Source organism: Zootoca vivipara, chromosome 17, assembly GCF_963506605.1.
Source record: "Zootoca vivipara chromosome 17, rZooViv1.1, whole genome shotgun sequence".
NCBI classification, from domain to species: Eukaryota; Metazoa; Chordata; class Lepidosauria; order Squamata; family Lacertidae; genus Zootoca; species Zootoca vivipara.
The window spans coordinates 12899606-12916461 of record NC_083292.1 but is presented as its reverse complement, the minus strand read 5'-3'; the positions used below and the strand labels follow the sequence as shown (position 1 = coordinate 12916461).

The following is a 16856-nucleotide window of genomic DNA, read 5'->3' as shown; positions in this document are numbered from 1 at the left end:
GGGAAAACTTGGCAGCTATGATGCAAGGGAAAGAAAAGAATCACTTCAACGGAATCTGAGGGTGGGGCGAGGGGAAGGTAACAAAAAAGAGGGAGAGGGAGATACACTCTAGGACTTTCTCCTCGACGGCTCCCTCCCTCTCTTCCCCCTTAGATTTTAAAAGCAGGCGACGGCAGGCAGGCAGACACAGAGAGCATAGGGCTAGAGCGGGCCGCCGAGGCTTGTGGGATGCGGGCGGAGCTTTAGGACGAGGAAGTCACCCGCCTCCTCCCCTCCCCCAGCGCCTTCTCTTACTCCGGGCCTGGCTGCCGACTGCGGTGCCTGAGGAGGTTTTTTGGACGAGGTAAGGGGCGTAAGCGGCGGCTGCTGCTCCTCCGGCTTCCCGAGCCTGAGGTCTGCCTCCCTCCCGCCCTCCCTCCCCACAGCCCAGTCTAGGGAAGGGGACTGAGGGGAAGGAGACCGGCTGACTGACTTGACAGCCCCCCCTGGAGTGGGGGGGGGGCGAGAGAGGTCGGCGCCCCTCAGCTTCCCCCCACTGGGGCGTTGCAGGAGGTGCCCCCTTTTCCTGAGGGCCGAGGTCTCTTTGCCTGCCTCCTAATAAAATATTTGAGCCCCCCCCCAAGTGAATGAGCACTGCCATTCAAATTTCTCCAAGTGACCCCCTAATATTTTGTTTTAAGTTGGCACCCCTGGTGCACGCGCTGAGGAGGAAGGGCTTCTGCGGTTTGCATCCATCCGGGAATGAGGGGGTGCCCAGTTATGGGGGTGCGGAGGGGGGATGAGCAGAGAAATTGCTGTGGGCCACTGCAAGAGCACTTTGCATGCAGGCCAGGGTGGATAAAAATCAATGTGTGTTTCCCCCCCCCCTTTAAATAAAAAATAAAATAAAATCGGATTTTTAAAATTTAAATCTGCTTTTTTTAAAATAAAATGCTTTTGGAGGAAAAATATTTTGTCGGAGGAAAAATCTTTCAAGTTTTCTATATTAGTTACATTATAGTCCAAAGGCTATTCATCAGGAAAGTTTTTCATGTGTGCTGAAACTCAGTCTATAAGTTTTTTTTAATTGTTTAACCACATCAGTTAACAAACATGGATACATATAAAAAAATTCCTTCAGTAGCACCTTAAAGACCAACTAAGTTTTTATTTTGGTATGAGCTTTCGTGTGCATGCACACTTCTATGTTACTGTTTTAGTTAAATAAATTGTTGAAATTGTTATTAAGGAAATAATTATTTTTCTCCTTCCAATAAAGTACAGCAGAAAAGTAGTCCAAATATATAGTTAACTTATTAAACCTCACAATAATTTAATAATTATCTGTCTATGTATTTCTAATAGTATAACCAAATCAGAATTTTTTGATATAAATGTAAAAACTACTCTGAAAATTTATTATTCCAAAAATGAAACCTTCATGTAGTTGTAAATATGCAAGAATGAGTCTTTCTGTAAAAAAATGATTTAAATCAAGTCTTACTGACTAGTGATTTAAATCGATTTGATTTAAATTAAACCCACCCTGATGCAGGGTAGATCTGGAAGGGACCCTGAGGGTAACCTTATCTATTACAACCCCGCCGCAGTGCAGGAATCTTTTGCCCAACATGGGTCTGGAACTGACAGCTGTCTCATTCTTGACCAACTGAGCTAGAAGACATGCAGCTTAGTTTACTGTTTCCCCTCCCCTTGGAAGACACCCCTACTTCAATGAGGGGCAACTGGTTGATTTTTTTTTTTTGCAGGGGGTGGGTGGACTGTGACTTGGTTCATGCTTCATTAATTTTATTTGCTTTATTTTTATCTTCATAAAATTTATACACTGCTAGGTTGGAAGGGGACCGCAAAGTGGTTTGCCAAGAGATAAAACAGTAAAATCAAGAAAATGACTGCTGCTTTGCAAGCAGAAGCTCCCCAGGTCAATGTTATTAAACATACAACTTGAATGCTTTCGCTCCCATGAATGAGTAGTGGAATGAGGTAGAAGGGTCTGTTGTTTTGTGGGTAGAACATACACTTGGCATGTAGAAGATCCTAGTCTGATTCATTCCCCCTGAGAATACTCCCCCCTTCCAAGGATAAGGGATGTTGATTCTTTTTGGGAAGATTTTGTCATGTTTAAAAACAAACAATTGGTTCTGTTGTGTTTTTGTATTGCTTTATATTTTGTACTTAATTTAATGGGGCTTGACCATAATAAACATTTCAGTTTTTAAACTACGTACAGTATATACTACTTAGCACCATAGTCTCTTAGGTGATGTAAAGTAAGGATAAAAAGATGGGGAAAAAATTGGTTAAAACCAATAATAACCATAAAACCAGAGAACGTACTTGAAATGCTTGCTGAAATAAGTAAAAATGGTTTTCACTGGGTGCTGGAAGTTCAACAGGGAGGAGGCTTGTCTGGTCTAATCTGGGAGGGAGTTCTACAGAATTGGACCAACAGTCGGAGGTTGGTGAAACTGGCCCCTGCTGGGTGCACAAAAATCTCCTATCAGTCTATGCAGTATATGACGTATATGAGTGTGACGGCGCGATGCCACTTTCATGGCAAGATCAAACGTGGGAGAAGCTTCCCTTCCTTTTTTGCACCACAACAAAATGCATGCGGTAAAATGATTTATTTCATACAGCTCCTTCCCAAAGGTGCAAAGAACCCTAAGTATGAGCTGTGCCTCCAAGCCTTGAGGGGCCACTAACTGACTCCCCTGAAGACCTCAGTGATGGGGCAGCAATATAAGGAGTCAGGTGGTCCTTAAGCTATCCTGTACTAATGTTGCTAAGGCCTTTGTAAATCAACACAAGAGCCTTGAACTCTGAACTACTTTTTGAGACACAGTGCTGCAGCTATTGGGTTTGGTGGACAAAGTGTTTGACCTGATATAAGGCAGCTTCCTGTGTTTTTTCTGGCAAGGGCTCCTGTATCAGTCAAAAAATATAGTAAAAATCAACAAACTGTTTTCTGCTGGAACAGATATGCAGGATGGGTGGGATAGTTAGTGGTGGAAAGCATCACCTGGTGATATTTTGCCTGTTGCATACATTTAAAATCTACTCTCGGGATTTCCTGATGGAGCCCCAAGCTGCTATCAAACAAAATTCCACATTAGATGATAGTCCATATCTCTCTGTGTGTAAAGTTACACATGGTGCATTTTTGCTTATCACACATATTTGAAAGCCGACCCTGTCCCTGGGAGGGCTCCTGTGTCTCTGCTGGGTGCAAAAATAAAAATAAGCAAGCAATGTGGTTCCAAGCAGGGATGATGGGGAATGTGGTTAATTTTGACCTATTATACAGCTTTAAAAGTAATCATGGGAACCTGGAGCTACTCCCCCCCTCCCCCATGTTTGCATCAAGCACTAGTCCATTGGAATGCTAAATGCTTGTTTTAATCTAAAGAATTAGCACCCCTAGTATCTTCTTCCCTCTTCCTAGGAATGCTCTGTTAACTGAAGTGGAAACAGGGAAATATGTGCAGTGTTGGCTTTGAGAGCTGCCTAGGGATTATTATTATTTTGCAGTGTAAATACCCAGCTGGAACTGGCAGCTTGAGGAAAGGAAGACCTGTGTGTTTGGAAATGTTAAAAAAAGTAAGGCAAGCTGCATTTAGCTGCATCGAAATTTAATTAAATTTTCTGTTGGCATGGGGAGCATTTTCCGATGCTGAAATACTTAAAAGCTTCATGTGTTTGTCCATACAGTATATGCATAGGTGTTGCAGATCGCAGGTGGGAAATCCATTCATTACTTTGCTGCTTTGGCAAGAAGGAAAGTGGCTTCTGATTATGTCCTGCCCTATTTGGCAGCCATTCATAGAGCTGTCTTTCTAATCCTTTGTGTGGGTTTTTAAAGCCGCACACGCTTGTGCTGTTGTATTGGGAAGTGAGGAATAACAGCAGTGGTGAGGGTTAAGGACATGTGTGCAGGCTGCTACAAATGCAACAAAGCCACACATGGGAGAAGCTGTAAGTATGACACGCAAGGGCTCTCTCTCTCTCTCTCTCTCTCTCTCTCTCTCTCTCTCTCTCTCTCTCTCTCCTCTCCCTCTCCCTCTCCCTCTCCCTCTCCCTCTCCCTCTCCCTCTCCCTCTCCCTCTCCCTCTGATGTACTTTCCCTAAAACTAGAAGACATAATTGCATCTCTGAGTGAGCTAGGTGTCAGAATGACTTTTGATGTCTAGTTATACAGCTAAATACTTAGGATTTTTCCATCTTAACCCCTGTTTCTTTCTCTGTGCTCATAAGCTCCAGATTTCTGCTTGGCTTTGCAATTCTAAAAGCATTTTAGGAATGCCACATGGATCCAGTACTTCCTGCTTCCATCCCCACCCAGAGCGTCTGGTGTAAGTTATTGGGTATAGATCCTGGCAGCAAAGCTTGATCTTCAACACACTGCTCAAGAGTTGGCTGTTTTTTTTGTTCATTCTTGCATATATCCCTTTCCTTTAAAAAAATAAACTTAAATGGAGAGATGGAAAAGCTCTTTTGTGGCTTTCATCCAACTATTCTTTCATTGGAAGGCTGTAAAATGTCTTTGGTTTTGGTATTAAAAATGCATCAGGCTGCTTACTTAGTTAAAACCATCTACAGACATAATCACTGCTCCACATGCCAGACATGCAGGATTTGAAAGAATAAGGGATGGATGTCTGAGCTGGTTTGTAATCACTTCAGAATTACAAAAGCTAAAAGAGACACCATCACACGATGGCTGTTCTCACAATGATAGACATTTCTGCAAACTTGGGAATGTTACCCTATATTTCATAGAATCATAGAATCATAGAGTTGGAAGAGACCACAAGGGCCATCCAGTCCAACCCCCTGCCAAGCAGGAAACACCATCAAAGCATTCCTGACAGATGGCTGTCAAGCCTCTGCTTAAAGACCTCCAAAGAAGGAGACTCCACCACACTCCTTGGCAGCAAATTCCACTGCCGAACAGCTCTTACTGTCAGGAAGTTCTTCCTAATGTTTAGGTGGAATTTTCTTTCTTGTACTGTAGTTTGAATCCATTGCTCCGTGTCCGCTTCTCTGGAGCAGCAGAAAACAACCTTTCTCCCTCCTCTATATGACATCCTTTTATATATTTGAACATGGCTATCATATCACCCCTTAACCTTCTCTTCTCCAGGCTAAACATACCCAGCTCCCTAAGCCGTTCCTCATAAGGCATCGTTTCCAGGCCTTTGACCATTTTGGTTGCCCTCTTCTGGACACGTTCCAGCTTGTCAGTATCCTTCTTGAACTGTGGTGCCCAGAACTGGACACAGTACTCCAGGTGAGGTCTGACCAGAGCGGAATACAGTGGTACTATTACTTCCCTTGATCTAGATGCTATACTCCTTGATCTAGATGCTATTTTTTAATGGATTTATTTTTAAGGGCCCTAAACTGTGAAGGTACAATAAGTAGTCTAGTCTTTAAGAAGTTTTAATGCCAATTAGAAAATCAACTTACTATGAAAAAAATAATAGAAAAATTTGTGACGAACTATTACTTTTAACAACATTAGGCAAAGTTTCTGGAAATGTGAATGGTTCATTTGGCAGTTCTTTGCTGGGGCTGTTGGGAGTTGGACTCCAACAACTATCTGTAAGGCTACATTTTCTCCATTTATTTTGTCTGATACAGGAACTAAGATGATGTAGTAAAGATTAGTGGAATATGTGAAATTGAAATATCTGATGGGTCTATCAATCTGCGTCCATCACTCTGGATACTAAGAGCAGCAGGATATAAATAAATATTTTTACATGCACACATGCTCTTATAACCATAATGATAAATCATTGGCTAATTTTTGGGTGTTCAGCAAACCAGAAAACGTTTACATAATGTTTAGATTTTGTTGTGACTGGAGAGTGAAGTCCTCAGATGCCAGCTGTTTACTTTTTTGCATCCCGAAGTTACAAAGGAAAGGACCTGGGTTCCTTCCTGCCTCTTCCAGAGGGGGCCTCATCTCGTAATGGACTTTTGGGATGACAACATACTTTGGATGCTAGTGTTTGATTGTCATGTCCAACTGACGTGGATCTCTGTACTCTTTTGAGTGTAATTTTCAAAAGCCTGCGCTCCCATGAGATCGGAAATGTTATTGGTACAGTATGTGTCCTTCTGAAATCACCTTTGATGAATGGTGGCTTACCAAGTTATACAACATCAAAATATGCCCAGTATTTCATTTTTTAAAAAAATTGTTCAGTTTTGTGTGTCTCTAGAAATTGTGGCGCTGTGGGTTAAACCACAGAGCCTAGGGCTTGCTGATCAGAAGGTTAGCGGTTCAAATCCCTGTGACGGGGTGAGCTCCCGTTGCTCGGTCCCAACCTAGCAGTTTGAAAGCACGTCAAAATGCAAGCAGATAAATAGGAACTGCTACAGCGGGAAGGTAAACGGCGTTTCTGTGTGCTGCTCTGGTTCGCCAGAAGTGGCTTTGTCATGCTGGCCACATGACCTGGAAGCCATACGCCGGCTCCCTCGGCCAATAATGTGAGATGAGCGTGCAACCCCAGAGTCGGTCACGACTGGACCTAATGGTCAGGGGTCCCTTTACCTTTTAGAAATTGTTAAACCACATGTGGTCAAGTACATTGGTACCTCGAGGATGGAATTTTGCTTCTGTATTGATTGCTGATCAGTTTTGTGAATCAGGTCTACCTTTGCTTAGTTGAGATGTTCCTTAAGCAAGACTGTGTTTGTTTCCACACTGCCATGTGTAGTTTTAACTACCGTAATAGCAAAGCAATTAGGGAGTGGGAGTGTTTGTCAGGAGAGGGCTCTGCTCCTCACATCTCTGCAGGACAGATTGCTTCTTCCTTCCTCTGCAAGCCCATTTTGTTTCCATGCTGTCAGTGGAGGATGACAAGCCTGTTCCTCCATGAATATGGAAACCAAGTACAGTGGAACCTCGGTTTATGAACACCTCGGTTTACGAATTTTCGGTTTACAAACGCCGTGGACCCATCTGGAACGGATTAATTCACTTTCCATTACTTTCAATGGGAAAGTTCGCTTCAGTTTATGAACACTTCACTTTATGAACAGACTTCCAGAACCAATTGTGTTCATAAACCGAGGTACCACTGTAGATTGACAGAGGAGAGACTAAGAGGTCTGTTCCTACTATGTTGGTGCACTAGTTAGAAGGCACCGCCCAGCGCGGGGGGGGGGTCATTTAGTCTCTTAGGATTAATTATTTTGGGGGCCTCCTGTATGAAGCTTATTTAAGGCTACAGCTATGATGCTCATAGCATAGGTTGGCTGCAAACGGACCTACAAAGATATGAGGATGGGTTTTGGATATTTTGCTTGCAAAGAGGACTGAGAATGCTACAAGTTTATTGGACGTTGGTACTTAGTCAAATCAGCTTCGGCTATCAGCTGACCTCTAGGAAAGATGCCTGGGCATTAGTCCAAACACTACTGAAAGCACTGTTTGTACAGCTGCATTGCTTTTTTGGGAAGGGGAGGTCCTTAACAAAATGTGTAATAGATGGGCAGCGTTGAGACTGGTCCCAACAGCGTTGAGACTGTTGATTAAAAACATGTTTGGTGATTATTATTTTTTAATGACTGGATAATTAGGCAGCTGATTTTTTAAAATAAAAAAATACTACCCTATTTTATCAAAACACCAGATGACAAACGTGATCCCATCTATTCTCATCTCTGTTGTCCAAGAGAAAATGCTTCTTCCAACAGATGTCGGCTGCAGTACACACACATCATCTAAGGCAGGGCTAGCCAACATATGCCATTGAACTCCCAGCTCCCATCACCCCCAGCCAGTGCGGCCAGTAGTCAGGGATGATAGGAGCTGCATTCCAGTCCTACCACCAGGTTCCCTATTTCTGATATAATCTAATGAGGGTGGCAGTTCTATGCATGCTTAATGAAGGCTAAGTGCCACTGAACGAACGCAGTGAGAATTGACCTCTGAGTAAATGTGCATTTGGGTGTGATGCACATCTCTGCAGCACCTCTTGCACTGTTTAGAGCAGCTGGGGGTCTGTTAGGATGAAGGGTCACTGCCCTGTCATGCTCAATCTGCCCTTAGCCAGTCTCCAGCTCCCCACCTTCCTACTTACAACCAAACCTGTGGGTGGTGCTGGATGTAAGCTGCCTCCTCCTTAGTCTTAGTTTTCTCCTTCTAGAATTCAGCAGGGAGGAGGATGGGGTCAAAATGATAATTAATTGGCTCTCTCTCTTGTTGGTTCTGGCTTCACCTGCTGTTTTGGCTTTCTGCATTTTGCCGTACCAGTCCCAATGGGCACCAGTCAACACCACTTAAGACTGACTGCAGAGTTTGGGGCTTTGCTGTCATAGCCAGTGTTTGTCATATCCAGCTTTTTCTTTTATAATAATAATAATTTATTTATACCCCGCCCATCTGGCTAAGTTTCCCCAGTCACTATGGGCGGCTTCCAACTGAATATTCAAAACAGTACAGCATCAAACATTAAAAACTTCCCTAAACAGGGCCGCCTTCAGTTGTCTTCCAAAAGTAAAATAGTTGCTTATTGCCTTGACATCTGCCGGGAAGGCGTTCCACAGGGCAGGTGCCACTACCGAGAAGGCCCTCTGGTTCCCTGTAACCTCACTTCTCGCAATGAGGGAACCGCCAGAAGGCCCTCGATGCTGGATCTCAGTGTCCGGGCTGAATGATGGGGGGTGGAGACGCTCCTTCAGGTATACAGGGCCGAGGCCGTTTAGGGCTTTAAAGGTCAGTACCAACACTTTGAATTGTGCTTGGAAACGTACTGGGAGCCAGTGTAGATCTCTCAGGACCGGTGTTATGTGGTCCCGGCGGCCACTCCCAGTCACTAGTCTAGCTGCCGCATTCTGGATTAATTGCAGTTTCCGGGTCACCTTCAAAGGTAGCCCCACGTAGAGCGCTTTGCAGTAGTCCAAGCCTTCGTGTGCAGATAACCTCTACTGCAGATGTACAACTTTACCCTGGCCTTTCATAGAATCATAGTATTATAGAGTTGGAAGGGATCGCAAGGGGCATCTAGTTAAACTAAAGCATCCATGACATATGGCCATGTACTTAAAAGCCTCTAGTGAGGGAGAGTTCATCACCTTCCAAGGGAGTCCGTTCCACTGTCGAACAGCTCTTTCCTGATGTTTAGTCGGAATCTCCTTTCTTGTAAATTGAATCCATTGATTCAGGTCCTAGCCTCTGGAGCAGCAGAAAACAAGCTTGCTCCATCCTTCATGTGACAGCCCTTTAGATATTTGAAGATGGCTATTCTATCTCCTCCCAGCCTCCTCCTTTCCAGGCTAAACATACCCAACTCTCTCAACTGTTCCTCATCAATCTTCGTTTCCAGGCACCTGAGTTGTGTGTTTTCAGGACCCACTTGTTTTAACTTTTTAATACTGAGTTTCAGATTGTTGTGACCTGCCCTGGGACCTTAGCTGCCAAGTACCCCGTTTTTCGCGCGAAACCCCTGGATTTTAATCCGTTTCCCGCTGTTCTCCCGAATGGAGAAGAATCCCGGAAATCCCCTGGATTTCCTACCTGCCAGGAAGCCTCCATTTTGGGTGCTGCTCTGACCATGTGTGGGCACTGGAAATAGGGCAGAGCGGCACCGGACGTCGCTTCTACACATGCCCGGCGGCCACCACCAAGATGGCCGCCGGGCATGCGTAGAAGTGACGTCCGGTGCCGCTCTGCCCTATTTCCGGTGCCCAGACATGGTCAGAGTGTCCCCGGAAGTTGCTTCTATGCAACTTTCGGTGCCGCGCTGCTGCTGATCCCGCATTTTTCAGTGGGAGACTTGGCAGGTATGCCTGGGACCTGCTGGGGAATCATGGGTAATAATAGTATACCGAAAGCACTGTGGGGAACTTTAACAAACAGGCAAATGCTGTGAACCAGCACTGTGAATGGTTGATCTATGTCAGGCATCCCCAAACTGCGGCCCTCCAGATGTTTTGGCCTACAACTCCCATGATCTCTAGCTAGCAGGACCAGTGGTCAGGGAAGATGGGAATTGTAGTCCAAAACATCTGGAGGGCCGAAGTTTGGGGATGCCTGATCTATGTATTTGCGATCTATATATTTGCTGGGGAGCAATGGGGAAAAGCTGAAGATCCCCCTCCCCCCAACTAATTTTCTAACCATTTTTTCTTGTGCAAACATTTAGCAGTCCTCTTGCATTCTATTATAACTTGGTGTTGCGTCTTGCCAGCAACATTGAACATTAGTAAGCAACAGGAAAGCATCTGCATCCAGAAGTCACAGGTGTCTGTCTGTAGGTCATTTCCTCCTTTTCAGGCCACAAAACGTGTTTTGTCAAGAAGGCCAGTGATTAAATTTCTTGAGTCTCTCCTCCTTTGTTTCTGTATAAGTTCTGAATAAAGGAGCAGTTGGTTTCATTTTTTTTATACCCAACTGCACGGCAAATCTATTGTGAATCCAGAAACATAAGAACCTGCTAGTCCTGCCTTGGTTACAGTGGTGAAAATACCTAAATTATTGGTATAGGAACTCAAAGAGTGGCTTTTGAGAGCCATGTGGTCTGAGCTTCGAGCAAGAAGCTCACATGTTGAGCTTCTTAGGTAGACTGGAAGGGGAACAAAGGCTTGATTACCTAGTCCCTCCCAAGGTGAGCTAAGCCTGGCAGGACAGCTTACTCTATGGTCTTAAACCCTTCATGCATGAATTACTTAAGCATGTTGGTTAGATGAGGCTGGTTATCCCAAACCTGGAGAGCTCAATAGGCAACACTGCAAGTTGATATAATACTTAATGTATCTCTTGGTGCCAGTTACAACACAAGAAGCAAGTGATCTACAGACTTACTTTTGCTGGCTCGTACTGATGGGAGTTGTAGTGCAAAACATTTGGAGGGCACCAGGTTGGTGGTGAGAGCCATAGTACTTGTTCAGATTCTGCTCTCTTTTCCCCTTCAATCAGATTGCAATGTAGCTGAGAGTCAGAAGCTACTGCTTGAAGAGCCCCACTCTTGTCTCATTAGCAAAATGATGTTTTCTTTCTTTGCTGCTTCCAACTTGGTTATAGTAAATTTATTTACAGTATTTATTATTTGTGAGTCACCCAATAAAATATTCTCTAGGAGACGTACAACAAAATAATCAACATTAAATACAAAGCAGATAATGACAAATCAGCACTAAAACCAACCCAGCAACTGTCTAGGAATAAAATCCAACTCTGCATAAAACAGCTGCAAGTCAGCCACTGGTAGCTGGTTCAATTAACTTACCGGTGGGACTCAAAAAGCTTAAAATGAACCAGTTGCTATCACTCTACAGATAATAAAATAAATGATACCAAATAATGGACAGAACAGTCCTTTCCCCTAACACGTATTTCCATAGCCAGAGGTGGGTGAGGGACTGCATCTGTTTTGATTCCCTGTGCCATAGCAGTAAAAATGATGAGATGAATTCTTGGCTTTCCCATTTAACACAGACTTTGTTCCTATTCTCTTCTTCCCACCACAATCCAGGCTCTGAAATTTGGAGTGTAAGAACATGTCTCAATCTGGTGAGAAAGTGAAGGTAAGTAGAATGGGATTGTGGAAGACCTCACCAGAACGCTGTCCTAGCAACATTGCTTGTATGTATGTTCTGACTTGTGAGCGTGGGGCTGCATGTTAAGGTCTTTCAAAACAGCCCCCGTGCTGCTCTTTGAAGCCCTGACAACCAAGGCTTCAAAGCGCAGCACCACCTGACATCATTGTGATATTTTGTGATTGCCAGGTGGTCAGCTGTCAAATTTGGCCTGCCTGGGGTGGAGATATAGTGATCTGGCCCACTAGCCAGAAAGGGTTACCCACTCCTGCTAGAAGGTTAGCCTTCCAGCAGTCATCCTTTGTTCTGCTGCATAGTCAGCAGTTGGATATAAACCACACAATTCTCAAACATTAGTTGGGTTATTAAGCAGTAATTTGATTACTAAGAGAACTTTGTGGTGTAGTGGTTAAGAGCAGTAGACTCAATCTGGTGAACCGGGTTCGTGTCCCTGCTCCTCCACATGCAGCTGCTGGGTGACCATGGGCTAGTCACACTTCTTTGAAGTCTTTCAGCCTCACTCATCTCACAGAGTGTTTGTTGTGGGGGAGGAAGGGAAAGGAGATTGTTAGCTGCTTTTAGACTCCTTAGGGTAGTGATAAAGCGGGATAGCAAATCCAAACTCTTGTTCTTCTTTTTCTTTGTCCCACTTGAGACACACGAGAAGTGGTGAAAGAGGAAGTGTGGCTAAGTCTGCATGGAGGGCAGGATGTTTGCACTCCATGTGTAGAGGGCACGTTCTCCAAATTTGGGGATGGCATGAACATTTCCTTCCATGCAACATTTACATGAGACCCAGGAAAAGAGGAAACATGTGTTGTTGTTCTTGCTGTTCCACTTCTGTCAAAACATCCAACCCTTTTTTTCGGTCCTGCGGATTTGTGTTGATTCTATCTTGGTTCATTTTGTGTGCTTTTGTCATAAAACCCCTGTGCTTTTGTTACAACCGACTTCCATGTCCAATTTACAACTTTTATTTTATTGTTTTTCTCCGTCTCCCCAGTTTTCTGACTCGGCAGGATATGTAGGCTTTGCCAATCTCCCCAACCAAGTCCACAGGAAGTCTGTCAAGAAAGGTTTTGAGTTCACCCTCATGGTGGTTGGTAGGTGCTCCCCCCTTCTTTTTTTAATAAGCACTTCATTATTAGACTATGTTAGGCTGTTAAATATACACCTTTCTTTTGTGTGTGTCTCCATCAGTTCTTCTTCCTTTTTGTGTGGAAATCTATTGTTGAAACTGACATATGGAAGCTAGTTCAGTCTGGATTTCTTCCTGTGAATTGTCTGTCCTTGTTCTTGGGGGTGGGGGTGGGGGAAGAGATGAGGTAAAGAACACTGAAGTTAGTATCTTACTAAAGAGGCACAGCCTTGCCATTGCTGATGAAGGAAGGGAAATAGCTCAGTGGCAGGGCATCTGCTTTGCATGAAGAAGATCCCAGTTTCAACCTCTACCGTTGGCAAATAGGGATTTGCTTGCAGGAAGGTTATATGACAGGGGAAACCCTTTTCAGCCCTGTCACAGGCGCGGTAGCGGCTACTCTAGAGTAACGACCCCTCCAAGCGTTGTCTTTTCATTCTTTTATTTAGTGCTGATTATTTACAGTGCAGAACAGTACTATGTACATGTTGTCAGTTAGGGGTCAGAACCTCCGAATGGAGATTCACGCGTTTTCTTCCAGCAAAGTAGTCTAGGGATACTGAATCTCCGCCCCCGTCGTTTCCTGCGCAATTCCGGGGTCGGCGGGATTGGCCTTCTTCCCTTGCCTCCCACTTCCCTTCCCACACTGGGCATGGGCTCCGCTACCTTGCCTGAGCCTCGGTCACCACTTCCTGAGTCTCCGCTGGAGAGATCTCCCTCTCCACTAGCACTCGCGCTGGGTGACGAGCTGCTACTTAAGATGGGAGGGACTTGCCTGTAACTTCTGTCCCTCACAAGCCCAAAGGACAGTTCTCTTCTGGGCAACTTTCTGAGGGCCTATGATGCAAGGTGCAATAGTGGGCGGAGCAATTAATATTATTATTAGTAATACAGTGGTACCTCGGTTTAAGTACACAATTGGTTCTGGAAGTCTGTACTTAACCTGAAGCGAACTTTCCCATTGAAAGTAATGGAAAGTGGAATAATCTGTTCCAGACGGTCCGCGGAGTACTTAAACTGAAGCGTACTTAACCTGAAGCGAACTTTCCCATTGAAAGTAATGGAAAGTGGATTAATCCATTCCAGATGGGTCTGCAGAGTACTTAAACTGAAAGTACTCAAACCGAAGTGTACTTAAACCGAGGTATTTGTATTAGTATTATTAGTACCCCACCCATCTGCCTGGATTGCCCCAGCTTCCAACATATATAAAAACATAATAAAACACAGGGCTGCTTTCAGATGTCTTCTAAATAATAATAATAATTTTATGATTTGAAACCAATCTGTATTTTACCTTTGTACAGCAGGTTAGTTTTTACTTACACTCAAACATCCCTCTCCATCCTCCAATCAGGCAAGCAAGAGGCATTACCGGAGTTCATAGATCATAAAATCGTAAGAGTAGGAAGGGATCACAAGGGTCATTTAGTCCAACACCCTGCAATGCAGAAATCTTTTGCGCAAGGTGGAGCTCGAACCCACGACCCTGAGATTAAGAGTCTCATGTTCTACTGACGTGAGTTTTCCTCCAGTTCAAGTTGACATTCCAGCCTGGCAAAAACAATTGGGGTGTGATGAGGATCAGTGAGGGATGTGACCTGGGAAGAGAGGATGTAGCCTGGGGAGAGTCAAGAGGGTCAGATAGAGAGGCCTTGAGGGTTGCATATGCCCTTGGGTTGGCGGCTCTCCACCCCGTTATACAAAAATGATAATTCATTTTGCATTCATTTTTATACAGTATGCTTACAGAGTGTTTTCATGTCTTCCTGTTAGTCATTCCCCCATCCCACGCTTTTCAGTGCATTTCCCCATCAATTTCCAAACTGCAGAAAGTCCTGGGTTTGTGTGTATATGTGTGTGTTAGGATGACAGAATGCTTTATTCCACTTCATTTACACAAACCTATACTTCTGGTATGTGTTGCAATTGCTCCTGCAAAACGCAGGCAGTTGGGAGGCACCATGATGGAAGCTTGAAAATGAGGCCCAATGCAGATGTAATCTTCCAGCAGCTACCCAAACCTTTGTTGAAAGTTTGAAAGGACCCTCAAGCTTGTGAGCTCTTCCTTCCGGCTTTCCTTTTTGTAGGTGTAGCCGTTGATAGCCTCATCCTACATGAATTTTGTCAAATCCTCTTTGAATGCCATCAAAACCGGTGGCCTTCGCTGCTTCTGTTCCTAACTTTGGTTGCATTTAAGTGGACCATGTCTAGTTGCGGGCAGATACAAATGTACCATAGTTGGATCCAAAAAGGGAAGCAGGAGGAAATTGGGGCCTAAGAGAGGAGGGAGGGCGATGAAAGTGACCAAGTTTGTGAGTTGCACCCAATATCCTAGATGTGGTTTGGTGACTTAATGCCTCAACTAGGCCGATAAGTGTTGGTACATACGTGTATATTTCTCAATTGCCGTCCACTTTTGTCTGTTTAGGGAAGCTGCTAGTGAGAGAACATTTTCTCGCGGTTAGAGATTATGTCATTAAGACACTGAACCTAGACTATTATTGGAAAGTCATTTGTACCAACATTGACTGCGGTTAGGTTTTAACACCACCAAAACTCCCTCTGACTCACTTCCTCTAAGTGGTCTATGAGAGCACTTGGGAAGCTTACAAGAATGGTCAAAATTCTTTCGAGACTTAGTTGTGGAATGGGGGAGAAATTTGATTTGGTTTGCATTTTTAAAAAATAAATAAAGATTAAAGCCAAATCTATAAAATTTGCACTTTCTGAAAGAATATGAGAACTGAAATGCAGTCATGGTTTGAAATTCACACTTCATCTAAATTTTGTGGTGTGGTTCTCTGACCAAACAATGCTTCCAAAAATGGATATATTAGGTAAAAGTGTGCATAAAGAGGAATACATTAGGGAAAAATAACATATGGAAACGCATTATGTTAAGAGAAGCTGCTTGCAAAAATGTGTACATTAAGTCAAAAATGTACACAATAATGTGTTTGTTAGGAGAAATTTGCACTGAAATGTTGATGAATTTTTGTGAGGATTTAAAAATAAAATAAACGAAAACCATGAATTGCTGCAGAAATGTGGGGAACCGAATTTAAGATGGGGAAACTGAGAGGACCAAAACTGGCAGATTCTTCCATCCCTTGTCAGAACCTTCATATGGCGAAAGAGCTGCCAGGGTCACACAGAAGGCAGAGGGAAATGGTTTCAGGCTTGCCAAAATGTCTCCTTCTATGTCTGTGGGGCAATGGTGGCAGTGAGCTGTTGGAGTGGACACAGTTGTGTGTGGCCTGTCCAGTACCCCTTCTGCTAGCTAGCCCCCATTCATGTGCAGTGGAGGATGCTGTCTTGCCCCCCAGCTTTGAAGTAAGATTCGCTCCACATTCAGCTAGCTTCTGAATGTGCAAAGGGAAGTGTGACACCATGCCCTTCATTCGAGGCGACCCAAATACCTTGAGCCATCCCTGTGATGGCTACCACCTCAGAAATGAATGGACTAATGTGGTGTGATTGATTTTAGGAGACAAATTTTCCTGCATAGCCATTCACCCCAACTTTTGCTTTTTCGAGTGTGAGGTGGTGGTGATGCATGAACTTACTTGATCTCAAGAGATAAATGTGAATCAAATAAATACAGGAACTGAAGAGAAAGTGCTGGAAAGATGCTTGTCTTGCAGGTATTTGATTAGAGCACTTAATTTGGCCTTATGGGTTGCGTTATGAAAATAGGTGGATTAAATTTAGAATTCGCACGGCTCACTTTCCTCAGGCTTGTTTTTCCTGTTTACTTTAGCTAAGCTTAGGAAAGCCTTTGATGTTGTTATCTTATAAAACCAGGGTGGATACTGGCAGTAAGAGATAAACCTGTGGTTTGCTTGAAAGTGGGGAGCGGAATTATTCCAGTAATTAAACATCCATCTTATTTACAGGTGAATCTGGCTTGGGAAAATCCACTTTAATCAACAGTTTATTTCTGACTGATCTCTATCCTGAGCGTTACATTCCTGGAGCTGCAGGTAAATCGGTTTGTTCCTAACGCTCGCTTTCTGATTTCACATGCTTCGCTTCCTCTGATATTGCGCATACTGATGATGATAGACTTCTTTTCATAAATATCAGGGCTGTAGCTTCATTAAAAAAGAACAAAAAACCAACAACAAACTGTAGATTTAATCAATAAATTAAGTGATTAAGG

The 16856-nt window shown here is 43.9% G+C and overlaps 1 protein-coding gene across 1 annotated transcript in view; it reads left to right on the top strand.

Annotated features, from left to right (window-relative positions):
- Nucleotides 1-208: 208 nt before the first annotated feature.
- Nucleotides 209-16856, top strand: part of LOC118075694 (septin-2) — a 63121-nt gene continuing 46473 nt past the window's right edge. Inside the window, exons 1-4 of the mRNA XM_035097841.2 lie at nucleotides 209-343; nucleotides 11490-11541; nucleotides 12557-12656; nucleotides 16591-16677. Coding sequence (XP_034953732.1) covers nucleotides 11515-11541; nucleotides 12557-12656; nucleotides 16591-16677 — 214 coding nt within the window. The 5' untranslated portion in view covers nucleotides 209-343; nucleotides 11490-11514. The remainder of the gene's footprint in view (nucleotides 344-11489; nucleotides 11542-12556; nucleotides 12657-16590; nucleotides 16678-16856) is intronic.